The sequence below is a fragment of the Atractosteus spatula genome, chromosome 13, assembly GCF_055471065.1.
Source record: "Atractosteus spatula isolate fAtrSpa1 chromosome 13, fAtrSpa1.hap1, whole genome shotgun sequence".
NCBI lineage: Eukaryota > Metazoa > Chordata > Actinopteri > Semionotiformes > Lepisosteidae > Atractosteus > Atractosteus spatula.
The window spans coordinates 43113252-43136685 of NC_142718.1; the positions used below are offsets into that span (position 1 = coordinate 43113252).

Genomic DNA, 23434 nt, shown 5'->3' on the forward strand with positions numbered 1-23434 from the left:
CAGTTGAACAGGTGAAGAAGTGTGTTTTTTTCTTTGCATTGTTAGAAAAGAATAAAGCAATGTTCCTTTGCAGCCCGCATGCTGATGCAGCTCTTCACCCAAGCCTCTCTCCATACATGTATATAACTGTTATGATATGAAATTGTTTCCACTCACAGATGTCTGTTATGCTTAACTGGGGCAGCAGAAGGGTTTTGTATGCATTAACATAGATTATCATTTGGTAAGGTTTCAATAACACAACTTGTATTATTATACAGATAAGGGTAGAAATCATCCAGTTCAAAGCTGTAATTTATTAACTCTGCTACTGTATATACATTATAATATAATTTATTTTTTAAGGATAAAACTTCTCCATATATGAAAACATTACACAAGTGTGATGACTAGTGCTCATGTTTTTGTCAAATAATTGTTCTAATTGTGCTATTAGTCTAAATTTAAAATTTTCATTTGACAAATGCTTTTATCCAAAGTGACTTACAATCACATTTGTACAAGCACACATCCAACAGTAGCCAAAAAAAAACTCAGAATGCACAAGGTGTCATGCAGATGTCTCCTCGTTTATAATATATAACTTCATCTAGATGAAGGGAGTCTGCAGGAATGATGCTAATCAATACTATACTGTACTGTCCGGTACTATCTGGGTGTCTGTGGAAATTACTTCATGTGATTCTCTTATGTTGCACATTAGGAATTATAGTCTTTTTGTTCATATATTTGGCTTGTGTCATTGACATTTTATTTACAATACAGTACATGCTATGAAGGAAATGCTTCATGTTCAGTTTTGAATAGACTGTTTCATAATACAAATAGAGCTGGACCAGCTATTTAGAATGATATCTTAATGTAACCACAAGAGTTGCCAGTTTAGCTATAAAAGGGAACATTACATTACATTACAAATAGTATTGATAATTGTTTGTTTTTCTTTGGGGTTTTTCTTTATTCAAAGAAAGGTGGAATCCAATACTCACACATAATGCATACAGTAAACGTATTTTATCTGCTTTATGTGGTCATGAGCAGGAATTTAGCATAAATAAATGTTGAACAGTAATTCTCACAGTGTGACCTGATGGACACCACTGTTCCAACCTAATCTTGCCTGTGGATAAGTGCACATAAAAAGAAGATTTCTAAAAATGTCAGTTGTAATAATTGTTCTGTGTTTTTCTCATAAAGTAATTGACAATTGAAATATGGTGTCGCAATATGAATTGATGTACACATGATAAAGGTAAGGTAGTGAAGAATGTGCAGCCTTGAACCTCAACAATGCAATGCAAGAAAGAGTATCTTGTGTCTTGATTGTTGTGTTGTCGCCTTGCAGTGGATGGTGCAGGTGATAGGCCAAACTGCTTTTATAATCCCTGATGCATAAAGAAGCACAAATCAGAAGCTCATTACACTCTTTATTGTTTTTATAATGCCCACTTTGAGGCTTAATGAAAAACGGATATAATAATCAGTAAAAAGACCACTAGGCCAGTTAAAATGAAAAAAGCATGAAAGCTCTTTTCAAACACTGGATTTTTCCTCTGGTGGCTGTGTGGACTTTACAGTGTGCTACTTCTTCTCCCTCCCGCGAATCTGCCTTTCAATCATGCTCTCCTGCAGGCCACCCCTCAGGCTTTGTTATATATTTTGACTACTTACTCTGGGTTGAGGAGACAGAGACAAAAGAGGAATACATTTACAGTATATTTCTTGAGTGACATTTCTTAATTTTCCAATTCTAAAATAATTTTAGTTTTTTAAAGGATCTATTTAAAACAGCACAGGAATTGTCTCCTTCACAGTATGTAGTTTTTTGTCATGTATGAGCTGAATACATGGAGAAAAATATATATTTCCCAATGTGCCACACACTTTAAGGAATTCCATGATGTACTGTAATATCCACAGATATCCATTCTGTACATTAACTACAGTATTACAAGTTCTTGCAGACTGCCTTCATTGAGATGCCATGACTTACTGTACACCAGTTTTGCGAGCGATTGTTAAAGTGATATTAAACTTTTTTGAGCAGTACATACAGTACTGTACCTTAATGGCAAATTTCAATATTAACAATTTAATAAACATTTAATACTGTACTGTCTGACAACCACATGCAGCTGTAGTAGTTTAAGGATTCGCTGCACGTCAAACTGCAATATTAACAATTTAAGTTTTGATTAGTTCAATGTCACTCCATTCAGTGTTTTCAGAGAATTACTGTGAAACCAGGCACACTGAAAAACTAGGGCTCTATCCAGGCTCTATTCATGACATGTAATCTTTTCAGAAAAAAAAAACTGTACAGCCATGTTACATTTTAAAATGCTAGCTGGGATGGGTATTTTATATGATTATATAATATATGTACTGTTCTATTTTCAAGAAATATGATTATTAGACTTAAAAAGTAGATTAAATGAAGTAGCTGTTTCAGTAACATCTAGTGCAACAATTGCCCCTAGCAATCTTCTATGAGCAGTGAAGGGCTGAAGTCAGCAAGCTGATCTGAAACACAGTATACTGCAGTGCACTTTCCACTGACATGACATTTGATGTATATTCTAGATGGCTGCATCTGTACAGTATATACTGTAGTTTGCTTTTGTGGTGTATGTTATCGAGTTAGGTTTGCCTTTTATTCAGACTCACTCGAATATCTAATGTGGTTTCAAGTCTAAATGTGGACTAAATAGGGGGGTTTTCATAGCGCTTTATATGGGTAATTGCATTTTCACCAAAAGTGCTGATCACCATGATATTCAATACCAGTCAAAAAGTTTTAAACTTGTTACAACAGTAAAAGTTTAAACATGTTACAACAGGTCACCTTTTGAACCTATGATTATTACTATTATTAGTATTAATGTTGTTGTAATTTGTGTACTATTTAAAGATTTAAAAAATAGGAAAAAAATAATGTGTCTCATTGCCTTCTTTCACTATAATGCATTTTAGTTCATGAATTATATACTGTGACCTCCATAAGTACTGGGACAGTGAAGTCAAAATTGATATCTCTGCTGTACACTCAAACAATTCAGATTTGAGATGAAAAGATTAATAGTATAGAATGTCACCTTATATGTCTGGGTATTTCTTAACATATGTGCTTTAGCATTTTAGAATAATAATCCTTTTCTGTTCCATCCCCCCATTTTAAGAGAATATAAGTATTGAGACAGTTGACTGCCAGGTGTATTTATTGGTCATATTGGAGGGCACTATATGTACAGCTGGTTTCTGAGAATTACTATGGCATTGTACTGTACATAGAAATGGAAAAGCCTCTTATGTTCTTAAAGTACTTTCAGCATTAATGGAGATGCTGTACTCAGGTTTTAAAACTGAGCATTTGTTATGCTTTAGTAATGTTTTACTCTTAAAGAAAAGCCATTATACAATTATGCAAAGGATTCACAATGAGCTTTAGGTGCTTCTGTTTCACTCCATTGACAGAGTAAGTGAAGGAGAAAAACATGTTTGCTTGCTTTATCCCTGAAGAAGAGAGAATGATTACAGAGGTGGACTAAAACATGTTGGATCCTTTGTTTTCCATGATTACTTTGGTAATGCACGAGCCCTACCTGGAAATTGCATGCTCACCTTTAACATACACTATAAAAAATGCTGAAGAACTGTAGAACCCAAAGGGAAACAGATACTGTATATTACAGTGCAATTGAAATAAAGTGCTGCTTTTCAGCAATTTGAGTAAAATGCTCTTTTGTGTGATGTGTACATTTGGTGTGATGTGTAATTTTGTTCTTTGTAAGTTTCGATCATTTTAAAATTTAGCTACAGCTAAAATACAGCCATTTAAAAAAGCACAGGCCTGAGATTTTGTCACCACGTTTGAAGAAGTAACACAATTTTGTAGAAGTATAGCCTCCAAAAAAAAATAGTCAAAACAGTGAATGAAATATGGCTGTATTGCAATGGAATCCAATGTGTTCAACAGTATCATACTAAAGCACATGGCAGAAACGTACAGTAGGGGAACAGGCCTAACAGGAAGGTTTATGGAAGGGAAAAAAACTAAGCGTGAAAAATGCCATGTGATGTGATGTGATGTCAGAATCAGCAATGAAGCTGGGGCCAGAGGACCCCAGTGGGCATTTAAGACTGGGAATAGGAGGCACTTCTTTATGCAAAGGGTTGTGGGAGTAAGGAACAAGCTATCCAGCCACATTGGTGACACTGATACACTGGTTTCTTTCAAGAAATGGCTGAATGAGATCCTTAGATCAATTAACTACAAACTCCCAAATGAGCTATATCGTCCACTTTGCCTCCTCTCATATGCAGTCCTTTTCGTGTTAAACTGAGTGAATGCTGTGTTGGAATTATTAATATGCAGCAATTTGTTCATGCCACTACCTTGTGTCCAGAATTCCTGAAGTGATGGCACACAACTGATAGAGAGGGAGAGGGTCTAAGCCAAAGTCTCTTGGCTTTTGGGTTTGTAGTGATGTCAGTGCAAGGTGAGTTTGCTAACTTTGAGATTGCACATCTCGAATGAACTCTACAGGTGAGCGTGCTGCCTTGTCTATGTGTCCCATGCTTCCCTGGGTGGTATGGGGGCTGTTGCTGGAGTGCCTGTAGGTACTGTAGGTAATAAAAACAATATCTGTAAGAGTTGATCAGAAAATTAAAATCTTCTATACAAATACACAATATATACACTAATACCTCTGCCTCTATATTAGTCAGTGCACAAGGCAGTCAAGTGTAGAGGGTGTGCAATTAAAGTTTGAGGCTAATGAGGGCATATGAAAATTTACTGGAAATGTGAGGTGGAATTGAATCAGAAATGCAGTCAATGTGTCAGAAAGGACAGGCTTTTATATTGTAGCATGAAAATGACCCCAGATATAAAGCAAAGGAATGGATGCTTATTTCTATTCTCAAGAAGGCCAAGGTATTTTAAGAACCTCTCCTTAGGCAATTAGAAACGCACAAAATAAATATCACAGAATAGTGTATGTTCAGGACTATACAGACTCTGAAGAAGAGCTTAATACCTCAGGAATCAATGAACAACAATATGTTTTGAGGGTACTGGTAAAGTAAAGAGTTTACATAAAAATGTACTGTAGTTGCATAACTGTCCTACTTCTATAGATATTGGGGGAATTTATTGTGATGTGTTTTTTTTACGATGTTGAAAACCTTGATCCACTGTGCAAATGAAGTGCTGTATATAATTAGTTATTTTTATACCAGCATATACAAGCATATGCACTTGTCTAAGAAATTGCTCTGGAATTCAATTTTATTTTAATTAAAAGATTAATTATGTAACGCACAAAGCTTTCATAATGATTTTTTTTCTTTGACAGTTTATTAAAGACATTTAACCTTCAGGTTTGACAGCAAGTCATGCATTTCTTGGAAAATTCAAGCACAACACAGGAAATGGAGAAACTAAAGAAATTTAAGTTCATGACACTAATGCATTTAAGTGGGAATCTGTAGAAAGGTTTTAAGCAAAGAAATATTCCTCACATTTGATGATTTAGTCTTTTGTCCAAAGCAACTCACAATAGTTATATGCCATGTTCGTTTATAAGTTTCTTTTTGCATTACATACTGTATAACATGTGAAAAGACAAACACCGGTTTGACAATATGGAACAACTGTTTACTGTAAGTGCACAATATTTGCATTACATTATTAAAAACCTTAAAAAGATAGGTTTCCAAGTTCATTGCTGTCATATGATTAGAGTGCCAGTGCAGAATTTTTTATAGTGACATATAAATGAGTAACTCTGTGCTGTAGTCACTGAGACACCCTGAAATTATCTTTATGCAGAAACACAGCTTAAACATCAATTGCCAAATTTCCCCACCTACAGTCTATTAATATTCCCTATATTGTGATTTTTAAGATTAACGTTTTCTTAAATATTCACCAGTTGCATTGTACATGTTTTTAATTTCATTTCACTGCACTTCCCAGGAGTGTGTCAGCTTCTGCAGGCCACTCTCTCATCATTCCAGCAGGGACTCTCCTGTCATTATGTGAATGGTAATTCCCACACTTACCATGCTCTGTTAATGCAAGGGGAGACAAAACTGACTATTGCTCTGCCCTGGACAGCTTGTGAGGTACATCTTGATATGGGTGGCAACGCATAGAAATTATTTGAAGACAATTGCAAGTTCTGAAAGACATTTCAGATTCCATGAGAACAGCACCAAATAAAGGCAGGACCATATTTATTAACATGAAACGTGAAAACAGCGTTTCTGTAGTTGCTAACTCTCTGCGATTTGTAATTGCTGTCAGTGGTTTACTTTGGAAATATCCTTTTTTACAGAAAATGATACCATTTATTGGACCGACATGGGCTTAAATAGAATCAGCAGAGCCAGGAGGGACCAGACATGGAAGGAAGACATCATCACGAATGGGGTTGGAAGGGTCGAAGGCATTGCGGTAGACTGGATAGCTGGTTAGGAAATCTGATTTTGTTTTACATTGTGGAGACTAGGAATAGTCTTTAATAGATTTCTGTCCCTTTCAATATGCATACATTTTATTTTCTGGCTATTTTTATTTTTGTCTGCTTTAAAAGGTAACATTTATTGGACTGACCACGGCTTTAATCTCATTGAGGTTTCAAGACTCAATGGTTTGTACCGATTCGTGGTCATTTCTGAAGGACTTGATCAACCAAGAGCCATTGCAGTGCATCCAGAGAAAGGGTAAAGTAATTATTATTACATATGTTTATGTTTAGATTTTTCTTAAAAAACAAAGGTACATGTATTTGTATTTGTATAACTGAACAAAATTTACCAAGGTCAATTTGAATGAAATAAAATTATGTCATAAGCAATAAAAATTATAATAGAATAGAAAAGTTAGATTGTTTTAATCCATCCATCCATTTTCTAACCAATTATCCAATATAGCGTCACAGGGAGCTGGCGACTAACCCAGCAAGCAGCCGGTGCAAGGCAGGATACACCCTGGGCCTGTTCATTGCAGGACAGAGATTTTTAAAATGTTTCGCAAAATTTCCACTTAACTGAAATGTCATGCAGTCTTCTAAAAAAGAAGCAAGACAAATATTTCAGTGTATAAACAGTTAATGCAATATTTTGTAAGAACTGGCTAGTTTTGTAGGCATTCAAAAGCGGTAACAGAAAGCACATGTGCCTCAGCCGACACCATGCTTGTGCCAACCACAAGATTAATGAATTTTCCCCCAGAAATGGAGCTTTTCTCAGCAATAATATGTTTGGATAAATAGAAGAGCACAGGTGTGTGAGCAAGGGAAACGTTCGTGAAACACATTTTTCAGTAAAAGCAGCTTCACAGATACTTCTCACATTTTTAATAAAACAAGTTCATGTCTAAAAATTTCTTTGGTAGATAGTTTCATAAATCACTGATGAACACTTTCATATAACCGCAAACTACTGTGTTTTTTTTTCTAAAATATATTACCATACTTGTTAGTCCAGTACTATTACCATGAGAAGATGGAGGTGTGCACTTTATAGAAACGTATGGGGTGCGTCTGCAATGTCTTTTCCCTGTGTACCACTGAATAATGAGCCATACAGTACCTCTTTAAATGTATGTCATATGACATTGCTAAGCCTGAATCTGCTAGCATGTGATAAAGCAGATTGCTCTGATAAACTACTTCACTATCAACTGCTTCAGTCTAGTTAAAAAAACCCAAATTGAATTAATTTATTCCAAAGTTAAAAGGGGAGACATCATTAATTCTCTTTAGTTCAGTTAAACCTCAAAATACAAAGCTCAGGTGGGTTCATCTCTTAAGTGCTCTACTTTTGTTCTTCTCCTTTCCATATCCTGCCTAATGATCATTTCTCATAAGGAAGATGAGTCAATATCATTCTCTGCAGGCAAACTAAAGTAAAAATGCTTAGGTGTTCTCTTTGTACCTAGTAATTACAGCATTGGTTTTTGCACCAGGTCATCATTATAACTGAATGATTAAGAGAACTCAATGATTAAGAAAAGATTTAAGTTTGGTTCAATCATCTAATTAATATTAAATATAAATTTCAGTTTTCTTTATTCCTGCTGCTAAACAGGATAAACTCCAGCTCCTCTGTGACCCAGTGTTGGATAAAAGTTAGAAAACTGATGGATAAAATTCAGTTTATGACAGATAAAAGCTTTTAAAGGTGGCTGAACTGCAGTGTACAAAACACAAAGGTTCAATAATTTTAAAAAAAATCATTTCAGACTCATACTATTTTTTAAATTATGTTCAACTCAGAAACTACATTGTAATTAACAATTTTACATTGTACGCATAAAGATGTATTTATTGAAAGATAATTTGTTTAGTGATGTGTCAGGCAAATGTCCTTCTTGAGTTGCTTGGAAAGAAATGCGACCACAGTGCATGAAAATGTCCATTTCTAGATCGATAAAATGCAAACTCTGCCACAGTGATTAGGCATCCCTGAAAACACAGATGGTAGGTAATGATCTGGGTAGAATGCAGCAGCGAGTCAAAACAAGACTGAATATTTTGAAGGAATTTCATGTTGCTGAATTACTGCCAGAACTGTTCAGGCACAGGGCCCACATGGCTTGATGATATAACTCCCAGTCTTACCAAAATGTTACCATTTTTGAAAGCTGACGATCTGGTAAAACACGATCCTTATTCTCTTAATATATTTTGTTACACCTGCTGTTATGGCCACCCTTCTGGTCTAATTGTTATTGCTCTTTCATCCTTTCTGTCCTCACTTTGCCCTTAGTCTCTTGACAACCAATTCGCTTCCCCCTCATTCTGCAGTTTTAAAATCTACATGAATGCACCACAGAGGTCTCAAGATTCCCTTATGGACCACTGCAATATTTCCCTCTATGGGATTAGCTCTCTTTAAATTTTTTTGGCTGCCTGCACTGCAAACATTTAATCTGCTTTGCATGTTGTTGAGATTTAACCTCAGAGGAGATAATCTGAGTCTTTGCTACTTCTCATTTGTTTTGTTCCCTTGTTATTTTTGTTATGCTGAGAAAAATCTATCTAAAATATATGCAAGGTAAATATATATATATACTGTACATACAGCTTTTAAAAATCCTAAAGAACAATGTACACAATAACTGGCAATATTTCAATTTTGATATTTTTGGGTAGTATCCTTTAAGAATCCAGGCATTGATTTTCCTGAGCATGAGTAATTTATTTCTTTCCTTCTTACAAAAGAGGTGAGTGTTAACAGCACAGTGGAAGCTGAGAGTGGTGTACTAATTTAATCAGTTTATCTCTACATAATTCTGCTGCACAGATACCTGTTCTGGACAGAATGGGGACAGACCCCTTGCATCGGACGAGCACGTTTAGATGGTTCAGAGCAAATTGCTCTTATTAGCTCAGGAATCACCTGGCCTAACGGAATCTCCATTGACTACAAGGTGAGTTCAAAAGGAAATGCTTATGCTGCACTTTGAACTTCACTCAACCCACAACTATTCTTTCTGAAAGCTTCATTTTTTTTAGATCTTAGTATTCTTTTTGTTGATAAAAATGCTCAGATGTGAGAACTGTCTACTAAAGTTTATTTTAAAATTGCATTTCAGGAAAATAAATTATATTGGTGTGATGCCCGTACAGACAAGATAGAGAGAATCAACCTTGAGAGTGGAGAGAGCCGAGAGATTGTGCTGTCAGGGAGCAATGTGGATATGTTTTCAGTGGCAGTCTATGGGGCTTACATCTACTGGTCTGACAGGTAATTTATTTTTCCATAAATGTTGGAGTCTCAAAACGTTATAGTGAAGCCAGCTGCTGTACCCTTGTAGGATTAGCCACTTTCTAGCAAGGTCACAATAAGAATCCGCAAAACCTTGTAATTTGCCTGGAAAAGACCTTTTTATTTAAATCTCCCGTACCTCAATGTCAGTGACAAGGGTAGGTTCCTTCACCTTCTGTTAGGCCAGCTGTCTACTGTATTTTAATGAGTTCTTCGATTTTAATTAGTCTAGGGCCATTGATTAGCTCTTGTCAAACATTTGTTCCCTATATATGGCAGAGCACATGCCAACGGCTCCATCAGAAGAGGCTTCAAGAACGATGCTGCTGATGCCCTGACTATGAGGAGTGGCCTCGGGATCAACCTGAAAGATGTGAAAGTCTTCAACAGAGCCAGGGAGAAAGGTTGACGCTTCGCTTAATGATGTCATTAATCCTTCCCATGACAGCACAATGGCCGAGGGGGGGAAGCCTTTGCATAGCAAGTTAAACACACATTTCAGCTTATCTGCGGCAGGAGTTGAGTCAAAAATGATGACACTGGTTTACCCACAGAAGCAATGTGGCATACTAGCACTGTTACTATTGCAAATTCTTGAAACTGTAACTTCAAAAGACACAAAGTTCTTCTTGCCTTTGACATTGGGACCTGTTCTCAGAAAATATATTCTCTGTAAAATGATTTGTTTGGAAATTCACTTGCAAATTGTTTGCAAGCACAGAGTGGCAATTTGCTGCAAGCCTATTGGAGTGATTTCAAAGAATGAAAGTGTCTGAAGACACACCATGTTATACAGAATGCGCTCCTAATAATTTTTAGACATAACAACACTTATTTGTCTAACATTTCCTCAGTCAAGAACATGTCTAAGAATCTTTGCCATGTTCATGAATCAAATATTACAAAATATCATGGAAGAGCAAAGCAGCTTTAAATATTAAAAAACGCTCTGTCTGTTTGAACTGAACAGTAACATCTTTTATACCTACAGGTACAAATCCCTGTGCCAGGAATAATGGTGGATGTCAGCAGCTTTGCTTCTATCAAGGAAATGGGCGGAGGACATGTGCCTGTGCTCACGGATATCTCTCTGAAGGAGGATTCAGTTGTCAGAAGTATGATGGCTACCTGCTCTACTCAGAGAGAACCATACTGAAGAGCATTCACCTTTCAGATGAGAGCAATTTAAACTCCCCAATAAAGCCTTATGAGAACCTGGCCTATTTCAAGAATGTGATAGCTCTTGCCTTTGATTACCAGCAGAGGGTAAAAGGAACTAATCGCATCTTCTTCAGTGATGTCCATTTTGGGAATATTCAAGTTATTAATGATGACTGGACTGGAAGAGAGATCATTGTTGAAAGTAAGTGTGTACTTCAAGTGTTATATTTCACGTCATTTTATTCTAAAGCAGTTAGCTTGGGATTTTATCTTGCCATCAGACAGAGCTCGATTTTTCATAGTGATACTCTACAAAGATCAAAGCAGTTCATTTATACACCTCTGACTCCCATGTGAAACTATTTTAAGTTTTTGTTTCCCTTGTTGAACAGTAGTCCCCCCACCCCTCACTTATTTTTTTTCAAGGAAAGGTTTGACACATTCAGTGAATATTATTAAAACCAGAGCCCTGCCTTGCAATAATATATGGAATTTAATAGGGACCCTCTATGAAGCCCCAGTTTATGTTAGGAGCATATGCAATGTTTTGTTAGAATATGTCTTTTCAGGTGCTGCCGCTTGTGTGTCACTGTTACAAATCCCTCTTTGCTATGGAATTCACTATTACCTGCACACCTCCAGGATCCACTCTCCTCTTCATAACCTGTGAATGATCCCTGCTAGCCTTACAGGCTTTCCTCCTATTTATCAGGTTCTAACTACAGACACATCTGAAGTGCTTTATCATCAAGGACAGAAAAATAAACACTTCTGATACATTAAACTGCGACTCTAAATCTGATATGTCATCGATGATCATAGAGGACATATATTCAGAATTGAAGCTAGACTGCCTCAGGGCTTCTATGTACATTTGTAATGAAAGTGATTTAATTCTCTAACTATAAATGTTAGACTATAACTAAGGAGCAGAGTGGACATATCTTCCTCAACAGGGAACCATCAGCATATTGAATCTCTGTTTATTGCAGGATTAGAATTTCATCAGCTTTTTTATTCTCTGTTATTCTCAGATTCTGAGCTTCTTTTTTCTTCTAGCTCTTTGTTATAAAATGAACTATAGTAGCTGAATCATCATACTCAGTTCTGGACAGGTCAATTCTTAGCTGTAAGTGAATACAAATTCTTTCACATAGTAAATGCAGTCTTACATTATATATGCACATATTCTGTCTGTCAGGCTGTCATCTGGAACCACTCAAAGGAAAACTTACAGTAGATGTGCTTTCTTACACTATGTTCCAAACAAATATGTTACTGGATCAGTTGATAAATTGACACCACTGGAATAAATAACCAAATTATTTAACTAAATATATTAAACACTGCCAGTATAACCTTCCAAAGTCAATGAAAGTAAAGCAATATTTAAGATGTTTCTTAACAATTATTCATATGTTTATACAACAAAGATGTTAGGACATTTTAATGTCCTAATCTAAATCAATCTTATGCTGTTTATTTCCACCTTTCATATAACAGGCCCAGAATTTCTAACAAATATTTGCTAACTGAATTATGATTGGGGTTCACTTTTCCCATTCTGAATTCTATTTCTATCCTTATACAACATGAGATAGTCATTTCGACTGCTTGAAACCAGCCCAAGCCAAACTCTTTCAGATTTCTTTTGTGGGGTAAATCATGGTATGTTTACACAAACTGGTGCAAAAAACAGCAATGAAAATTCACACTAACCTTAACCCATCACATTAATGTCAACATTTTTGGAACTCAGGTTGACGCCTCTAAATAGATATCAAGGTGATTTTAGTCCAGTACTATTTGTTTGTCTTTTCAATAAAAATATAATTAGATTTGGAAGTGCCTGACCATTGGAGGTTGTAGAGGAAGCTAAGGACCCACAAACTGTTGCTGTGGAGTAATGTCTTCCTATAGCCTGGATTCAAACTGGAAAGTTTAGTGTCAGGAATTAAGTGTCTTTAATTGTAGGCTCCAAGTAATTCTCTGATGCCTGAATGGTACTGGCTGTTCACTTGGTCTGCAGAAGTGTACTCTTTTGGGAAAGATGAAACTGCAGGGATGTCAAGAAAAGTGTCTTAATTGCAAATTGTTAAAACTGCAAGTGTACAGTCTGTTAACAGTGTCTGTAGTATTAATTCCATTACCTTTAACTAGCAGAGTAAATAAGCTCAACAATTTAAACCATTTTGTAGCCTGGAATGCTGCCAGGAAAACCGTTTCATAGCCTGGCATGCTGTATTTTCTTTTCCATCTCAGAATTCATCTAATCAAAATCAATGGAAATCTTTGGGTAATTTGGTTATTTGTTATTGGTTCTCATGTACAGATATATTCCATGCTTTAAAATCAGCTTCACAACCAGAGGTGAAACTTTGCTCTCCCTACTGAATTTATCATTTTAACTAGAGTAATTGTTTTGTAAAAACAGTCTAAATGTAACAGTATTTTACTTGGGCCAGGATTTATTTTGGCATAAGTCCCATAACTCTATTGCTCAATGCTCGGTCTCAGCAGCAGAATATTTAATACAAGGGGTCATTTTTTCAATCCATTGGATTTGACATTGATATGTTAGGTGCTAAGTCAGTACAACAGCCTACATATTGTGAAATAAAGTACTGTGGTCAGATCTGTTTCTGCTATTTTGAACTTTAAGCGTTAGCACCCATTTGTGAAAAATCTATCATCGCAAACATTGTGGCATAACCCATGATGTATTACAAAGCTTAACACATACTACATCTAGTAAGAGCTTTGTAATGGCTGCCACTATTCTTTTGAGCTAAATGTGACCTATTTAACTGTCAAAAATGATGGTTAAAGGTACCATATCTGTAATGTTGCCTGACACTTGATAGATCCAATGACTCCTTTTGCCCCATCTCTTGGATTCTTTTTAAGAAATATGGTTCTGTATTTTGTGTACTGGACTACTGTTTTTGCATTGAGAACGCTGTGTGGTCTTAATAAATTCATGAGAGCATTGAATTAATGGAAGGTGGTGGTATAAGTAGATACTGTAAAACACCATTGTTAATTCAGTAGCTGTTTGGGCACATACACAGTATACTTTAAAACAGTAAGCAGATAGATGTGTTGTGTTGTGTGTTTTGAGAATTGATTAGCAATATTGCTTTGATAACAAAATATTGAACTGAAATCATACGATGTCAAGGACATACAGTACCAGGCACTCAATATTTAAGTAGGCTTACAATTTCCAAAGTGAGTTGAAAAGGAATATACAGTAGAGAGTTTCAAAAGATATAATAGCATACTGTAAACTTTACAGATGAGAGGAAGTCTTTAAGTTCATCTAGCTCTTTTTGTTGCTATTAGGCAATTGATCCAAGAATCTCATCTGGGTCTGTCTTGAAAGATGAGAAACAGTGAGATATTCATTATAATCCTCAAGGGACATTTTGTTTTACAGTAGCGGACAATATAAAGAAAAAACAAAAATAACAATACACACATGCCATATGCAAGGTTAGTGCCACAGTTTTTGAGAACTTAGTTTGCACTAGAAGAATACAGTTCGTTAGATACAATATTGTTGACCCCTACCCTCTGAGTTCTATCTGTAAGGAAATCAGTAACCCAGATCACAAGATTAAGATTAAGAGTAAAATAAATCAATAGTTTAGTTACCAGTGATTATGGTTGAATACAATTAAAGAATAATCCCCAAAAAGCAACCTAGCATGAGTTTTATTTTCCTCAAGATGCTGGAGAACAAAGTTAAAAGGGCATACTGTAGCATGTTCCACACTCCTATCTGCCCTTTAAGCAAATTGAAATGGGTCTAATTGACTCTGTACCACACCCTTGCCTTTCACAATCTGTTCAAAGGTTTTCATTACCAATGAGGTGAGGGCTAGTGGACTATAATCATTCAGTGAACTAGGAGATACTGTATGAACTTTGCCAAAGGGAGCACAACTGATTCTTTCCAGATCCTAAGAACGTTTTGCTAAAGAAATGACATTTAGAAAATAAAAGAAAAATAACAGTTACAGTATCTAGCACAAATCACCTTTACTCATTTCACAATCCACTTTATCTTTATGCCTTAATTTAGCCAACTTAATCTCTTTTTTAACTTTTGAGTTACCTTTTTGTTTCTTTTGAGCCTCCATACTGAAAACAACACCCCCTTAGTAAAAACTGTATTTTTTCCTATTTGGAGCCGACTTGTGAGATTTTGTCATCCAAGACAGCACAGCACAAGCTTTTATAGGTTAAACAGTATTTGCACAAAATGTAACATGACTAATAACTGTATCTGTCAGTTCATCAAGATCAAAATTTGAAAGCTTAAACATGTCCCAATCAGTGCACTCATAGCAGTCCCACAGTCACTGTGAGTCCTTGGTTCAGACTCGAACCACCATGTGTTCGGGAGGGCTGTCTTGTAGGTCGTAACCAAATACACCATGTTGTTTTCAGATGAACATTAGCAGCGAATTTGTACACCTCCTTAACTGACCTGTAACACAAGTTCAATACCCCATTATGCTAAGTTGGACAGGTAACATACTGTACCAATGAAAATGTTTAAGTGACTTTAGTAGGGTACAGTGTTTAAAATCTCCCATGATGAAATTGGGACTATTGTGAAAGTTGTTTTGAAAATGCTGAAAAGTCTGGGCGATTCTCTCCAGTGCCCTAAACATGTTAGCTTCCTGATGAACATAGACCACAGTAACAAACATCTGAAGAAACTCACTAGGAGGTAAAATGAACACAGTAAGACTGATGAGTTGATATCAGGCTCACAGACACTTTCTGTCATGACCCCAATGTTGCAGCTGCGTTTATTTTTGTACAAACAGACATGTCCACCATGTGCATTAGGTACTGTATAATGAGTACATTGAGTACACTGAGTACATTGGAATTTGTGTACTGTACATTGAGGACATTGGGTATATTGGGTACATTTCTGTCCTTTGGGTTGATTGGGTTCATTGGATACATTAAGTACATTGGGTGAAATAAGTAAATTGTGTACAGTGGTACAGTATATTGGGCACATTAGGTACATGTAGTACATTTTGTAGAATAGGTACATAAGGTAAAGTGTGTATATTGGGTCCATTGGCTTCATTGAGGACATTGTGTGTATTGGGTATATGGAATACATTTGGTACATTGAGTATACAGTATTTTGTACATCAGGCACATTTTGTACATATCCATTGGGTACACTGGATACATTAGGTACATTGGATATGTCGAGTACTATGGGCATAATGGGTATATTGGATTTACTACATTTAGTACATAGAGTAAATTGTGCACATTGTTGACTTTGGATACATTGGGATACATTTTATTTGACTGGGTACACTGCATACACTGGGTACATTGTGTCCATTGGATACATTGGGTTAGGTTTAGTTTTGCATCCCATTTTGGGTTACAACATAGAGCACAAAAGTCATATTCATCTCTCCAAAGGGGCTGAAATGAGTGAACATCTAACTGGGCTTTCTTAGCAGTTGCCATTTTGTGCAAAATGTTTGACTTTACACTTGTTAATAAGCAGCACATATTTTGAACTTTAATTGTGAAAGCAAAAGACTGCCTCACTAAAAATAATGCAGTAAATAAAACAAGAGAATTGTTTTCTTCTACACCAAAGAGCTTTCATGGAGTAGCATGTCATAGAGATTTACAGAACAGGCAAGCACAGTTTTTATAACTTTTTAACATTTTGGTTGCATGTGCAGTTAAAAATCCCTTGTCATGCCAATAATGGCACACGTGTCATAGGTTTCCGATACCTGAGGTACAGTACATGTAGACCATACAGGGCTAGGATTATAATGTCATGACTTCAGAAAAAGGATGGCACTAGGATTCCTGTGTTTATATGCCAAGATTGTACTTAAACAACTCTGGAATTAAAATACTAAAGCTGTTAATAGAAGATGACCGTGACCAAATTTTGCCCAGGAAGAGTGAAGGAATGTTTCCAGTAGCTGATCAGATCGAATCTATCCATCATTGCTGCCATGATCATTTAAATGCTCATACAGAACATGGTACTACCTTCGTATGGACAATCCTACTTCAGGAGTGCCGTTGTGCTGATGTCTGACTGACAGTTAAAACAAGAACAGTTTTTAAAAAGAAAAAAATCATAGCTCTCTTGAGATCTAACTTTAAAGAGTAACTGGGATAGTTACCCTTTTTCCTCAGCGTAAATCATAGTATTTACAGTAAATAGGTGCAGACCTTTTGCACAGTAATTGTGCACAGTAATTGTGTTTATTTTCTGTTTTTTTTGTTTGACATCTGTGTTTAAACTAGCTGGTAAAGGTGTTGCATTTCTTTTGTACATCATGAAGGATTGGGGGAAACAGGATTGGTTTTGAGTTTGGGCATATACTGTAGGAAATCTGACCTTGAATAGACACTGAAGAGAACCAAAGAAATCTGCACCTGATGGGACATAATTTTTTCATTCAAGCTGACATTTCTAAAGCACCCATATAATAAAATTACAAGACATAAAATATCAGTAGGTGAATGAAAATGGCACTCATAGTTTAGTGAGTTTTAGTATTGAATTTTAGTATTGATGTAAATATGCAATCAATCTGCACATTGCAACCACTGAGAACATTCAGCACAGGTCTGAAATTGTGAAACAATTTATCAGAAATGAAGAAAATGAGCTCTCCCTATCATCAGTCTATGCTCTGTCTGGCATGCCACAGTGAATATGTTCAACTGTAAAGAATAAGCTATTACTTGGTGTTGAACTGCTTAAAAGAACCTACTACTGTACATCATCATGACTTTCTGAGTCATAGAGGACTGAGTGAGATTAGTTTCTATCCATCTATCCAATCCATCCATCTTCAGTAACCGCTTTATCCTTTGAGGGTCACGTTGACCCAAAGCTTAACTAAGTAGACACCGAGTGTAAGGCAGAACCAGACCCTTTATTGCAGGGCGTACTCACACACAGAAATTGCTGCAACATTTGTGCTAGTTAACATATACAGAATATATGTTATAAGATTTCAGGAGGCTTTCTTGCATGTTGCTCTGTATTTCTGATAAAAATCGAATAACTTTTTAAGATATGAACAATGTACCTATAGATGGTATATTCCATTCCACAGCTGGGAAATAGGCCTTTTTCAGTCATCACCTTATCTTAGAGCATTGTGTTGATTTGGACTCTAACCTGGCAGACAAGGAGCAGGAATATACCCTTAATAGCGTGTGACTATTGGAGGAAATTGCACCACGTGCAGAAACCTCCTGCAAGACGGGGAGATGGGAAGGTACACAAACTGCAAGTAGAAAGTGCACGCACCAGTCTGCAATTAAGCCCATGATCCAAGAGCTGTGAGGAAAGCAGTACTAACTGCTATGTCACTGTACCATAGATAGATGGATAGTCTTGACTGTTTCTTGTGTGATTGACACTACGTGACAAATAGCCCATCAGTGCTGTTGGAAATATGATTAAGTTAATGGTTACCAAATTCTCCTACATTGTGCACCACCAAATTAAAATTACATTTTTTGGTGGTGTATTGGCATTATCATCACCAGATTCCCCAAACGTCTGTCTGTGTGTCAGTTTTATTTTTTGTAGGTGTTTTTGTATGTAGTAGACTTCTTTAGGTCGATGTGTTACAGTCCCAGGCTAATGCAGCTGGCTGGAACTCTGACTGAGAGCTCTGTGGTTCATGTGGCTGATAGATGACACCCTCTCTCATCTCATTTGTTTATGAGCTGCCATACTGGAATATTTTATCACCTTGATAATAATGAGAAAAGGTCTTGTCCTCTTGTTTACAGGGCTAATGCTTTGTAAGGACTTGAGTGGCAAAAGTTCAAGGTGCTCATGCAGCTTTGAAATTAACATTTAGACCAGAGTTGGATTGAAAGCCATGTCTTTTTTGCCTTTTCACTATTTTGTGCCACAAATTAAAAGTGAGTAACACTTGCTTTGTAGTTTGCTTACCTAAACATAGAGCACTGCTCTTGGAACACTAAATACCGTACAATGTGCATTAACTTTTCCTTGGGTTAAAGAGGACAATTGGTTTCAAAAGAATGTCCTCCATTCCTCCAGTATGATCTATTCAGTTTCCTAGAAACCACTAAACTTACCATTACCTTCTGGGTAAATTACCTTTGTTTTCTTACTGTATATCATTTTCCATTTAAGAAATATACAAAGAGATGTTAAGTGTCATTTTTGACTGAATTAAAGTGATAACTTTGCCTGACAACTTTTTCTTTAGATGTTAGAACATGTAAAACAAACTATGGTTAGAGAACTACTGAAATAAAACACTGTGCTTCTCATTATTTAAGTGGAAACTGAGATCAATGAATGAATTATTTGGAGTAGTTAAATTGAGTTTATCTAATATACTGCAAGTCTACTCTGATCATTTCCAAAACTCTGTGCTCTTTTGAAGCTGAACAGCTGAAGCTACTAATTTTAAAATAGCTCAGCTTCCTATCATTGAAAAGGGCAAAGATGTTAATGAATCATATTTTCTTAATTAAACTGCATTGTCTCAATAAATTCTTCCTAAGCTTCTTGAATGATTTCCTGCACATATAGCTGTCAAAAGCATTTTATTGGAAAGAATAAATCAGAGTTCAGCGTCTGCTGTTAGTACTTTAAGTATTCCCTCAAATATTTTATTGCTTCGGAGGCATTGGCTATACCCCATATCTCAAGAATTGACCACCTGTAAGCCATTAAAACATCATTACACCACTCATTTGACAGGAGGCGTATTATTCTCCTGTGATTGGCTCTTGGATCCACTGATGGAGATCCAGTATCTCACTAAAGGTTAAATATGCAAGATGAATAAGGCAAAGTAGTGGAATGTAATATTGGCAAGACTGAAATATTCCAGAACCCTCATCAGTGTAAACCAGTGTTCTATGGAACATAGTTATAACTTTTTTTACAATAAACCAAGATATGAAGCATTTTCTTTTTCTCCAAATTGTTTTATATAAACTGTATGTTACTATTACAGCTATAAAACTGTTTGAAATTGAACAAATTATGCAGCAAGAAAACCTGAAGATATTTTAGAGACATTTGATATTGGAGTCCAAATCACACATGGCAACAACCCTCTAAAATGGAAGACAGTCAATGGTCTAACCCATGGACTTGAACTGACCCCCTTCATGAAATTAGATTAAGTTATTGTACCAATAATATCACAGTAACTTCAGGAGACAACTCATGAGATTTTTTATGCACTAGGCCAGTTTTGCATTTAATAGAAGTTAACGGTTCAGTTATTTGCTGAGCACTGCAGCATTTATGAGCTCAAATGAAAACAAAACATCACTCGTGCACTTTAATTTTGATGGAAACAGGTGTGCAGTGATTTTCAAAGCATTACAAAGGTGGCATCCAAATGCTTGTTTAGAAGTTTGTTTTTTGAAGGACTTGATAGCTTATGCTGTCAACATCACCATCCATGTTCTTTAAGAAAACTTAAAAATGAAATGTTAAAATAGTTTTCATTCTTTCAAAGTTAGTAAAAATAAATTCAATACAAGTGAAATGGCAGTGCTTTAAACTCTGTTTAAACTCTGTATAATGACACAATCCTATAGTAGTACTGTATGTAAAAAACACAAATTCTTAAATTGCCATTCAATTCCTAAAGTGCAATAAGCATCAGCACAGAAGTGATAGATAGATAATACTTTATTAATCCCGTAGGGAAATTGATGAAATTGATATTTCCAGCTCTGCTCTGGTGTCATGAAAATAAAGGAAGCTTACATAAATCATTATAAAAACAGCTGACCAACATAGTGACTGACTGACTGTAAAGAATTCACCTACAGTATATAAAAACTGTAAGATTTCAGTTGTGCAAAACAGGGATAATGAATGTGAAAAACTATTTTATTAAAAAAACATTAGTGACAATAATTGCAATAATGTCAACAAATTCATTCTAAACCCCAAGCTACAGTAAATTTAATTTATATATAATAAATCCTTATATAATATTAGATCTTTTGTGGTAAAACCCTGAAATATGAATAAATTCATATATAGTATGTATTATCAGAGTTTTTACTGTAGGCCATCCAGTAATACATTTTTTGAGTACTTGGCAATTTTTTTTTCACAATTTGCAAATTTAAACTGAAAAAGACACCCCTGTAACAGTCTCATTTTATGCAGTGAGAACTGCTGTGCTTTTATTCTTTAACTTCTGAAATGCAACAGCCTCGGTAACTCAAGTCTCGGTCCCTCACTGCTGGGCGCCTGTAAGTCTCCTGGGTCCTAAAGAAAGACAGGACTGTGTATGTGGTCCCACTACTGTGGGAGTCAGTGAAAGTGTTTGCTTTTTTGAGGTACAGTAGGGTTCGTTGGTCCACTAACTGTTCAATAAATATTGCATGCTTTCTCCTTACCTCCTATATAGGTATTTTATGAAAGGAATTAAAATTAAATTTCTGAATTAAAATAAAGCAGGAGTCAAAATGTATATGTAATTATGTATATTTCAGGCACAAAGCATTTTCATCCTGCTGTGAGGGGTACAGCTGGAGAAAACCTAGTTGTACTTCCAGTTTGGGATTTGTAAAAAGTCTCGGTTTTTGGTTTTCTGTCCTGGTGGTAACACTGCTATAGAAGAAACCAGCAGCATGGTTACATCTAGGTGTTTGATGTCCATTTAGTCCACGAGCATGGCAGGTCAATACTTGTCAATATACTGTACAACCCACATCCTCACTAACAATTGTGCATGAGAATGTCTTGGTCCTTTCTTGCATGGGGGAGTGTTCAGATTCTTTGAAGATGATTTTGCTCAGCTGTAACTTAAATGCTAATCTAAGGCCTGGTTTAAATTGATTAACAGTAGATTTTGTAACCATTAATTATATCCAGTTTTATTAACATATTACATTCAAAGAAGGACTAAGTACTGTATTATTAAGCAGGGAAAATTAACTGACCAAGCAATAGGGGCATTACAGAGGGTCGGCATAATATACTGTAGAAAGATTTATTATGCATTTGACAATGTTTTTTTATGTTTTAACTGTCACTAAATATACAGTATATACTTAAATTTAACTCAACAAATCAGTATTTAGATTTTAAATGGATACTTAAAATCTTACTTTTCAAAGTTAATAAAATAACGAATAGCAGTAAAGCTGGTGTCTTTGTGTCAAATTCAATCAGACAAAATTTGTTTCATTTAATTGATACATCTTTAAAAAGTCCATTGTAAGCTTAAAATTGTGAATTGATTATACACAGTGCTGATTACAAGCACAATTTGGTTATCGTGTATTAAATTTTGCAATTAACCTAATTAGACTCTGTTCAAGAAACGACAGGGCTTACAAGCAAAAGGACTTCACTGCCTCAAATGGGCATCTGTATATTAATCATAAAATGCAAAACAATTTGTTATAAACCATTAAAACTATACCTAGACTATTCTGAAATGGCAATGATATTATTCTGCTTTAGTATTGAGCTAATATGCTTTAAAAATAGATATACTTTATTTTATATTAGAACATGAAACTTTAAAGGATATGACAAAACTCAAACTTTTAACAAAAAAAAGTCACATGGACAACTTTTTTTTTCATTGACAACTCAGAACTAACTCGAAAAAGATGCCAGCACTTAAACTAAATGTCAGACATGCTCTCAGTAGGGTTTTGGCTGGAGATGTGCTGCCTTGGGTCAAGATAAAAGCTTTTCCACTGAGAGCTCCCAAGATCCTTTTCCAAAAGCTTCACTTTGCCTGCTGAGCAAGAGGAGCCCTCAAAAAAATATTTTTTTTTCAAATATTGATAAGGTGGCTGTTGGGTCTTAGGGATAAAGTAAGGTGAAGAGCAGAAAGGCAATATTGATTGGCCGCATCTTGTCTCTCTGAATGAAGATCCGTCTTCGTTAAGCGCTGTAAAAGGTGATGTATTGCAGAAGGCAGGGTAATGATCTGATCACTCCACCATCCCCTCACTAAATCATAAGCTGTTTCTTTCTGTTGTGTAGATGTTTAATCAGTTATACACCCCATTACTGATTTAATTCAGAATGTCACTAGCAGGTGAATTATATTACCATTCATGTGTTTATGTGATGTAGCCCTTCACAGCAAGAGCACGCTATTCATTAAAAAATCATAATCTTTCTTCAAACAGTGAAGGTCCAATTTGGGGAGTGCCAAAAAGAGAAGGGAAGGGTGTATAAAGGAAAAAAAAAGGAAATATCCTTATTTTGACCTTCTCTGTAATATCACCATTGCTCCCAGCAATATTTCAGGCTTTTTGCAATTTATCTTACAAAAAATTAAAAATTGGAACTAAATATGCACCTCCTTGTGTACTCCAGCCTTCCAGTGATCTTCTATCACTGTCTCCTATAGGAAGAGGGGACTTTAAAATGTAAATAACTTCAAATTTAAAAATAAGATGTTTATCTAAAAAA

At 35.7% G+C, this 23434-nt stretch overlaps 1 protein-coding gene across 1 annotated transcript in view; it reads left to right on the forward strand.

The window, feature by feature from the left end:
* The window catches only part of lrp1ba (low density lipoprotein receptor-related protein 1Ba), a 491547-nt gene that overhangs the window by 334994 nt on the left and 133119 nt on the right, over positions 1-23434 (forward strand). Inside the window, exons 36-41 of the mRNA XM_088930252.1 lie at positions 6342-6476; positions 6600-6729; positions 9316-9442; positions 9608-9759; positions 10060-10184; positions 10772-11143. Coding sequence (XP_088786378.1) covers positions 6342-6476; positions 6600-6729; positions 9316-9442; positions 9608-9759; positions 10060-10184; positions 10772-11143 — 1041 coding nt within the window. The remainder of the gene's footprint in view (positions 1-6341; positions 6477-6599; positions 6730-9315; positions 9443-9607; positions 9760-10059; positions 10185-10771; positions 11144-23434) is intronic.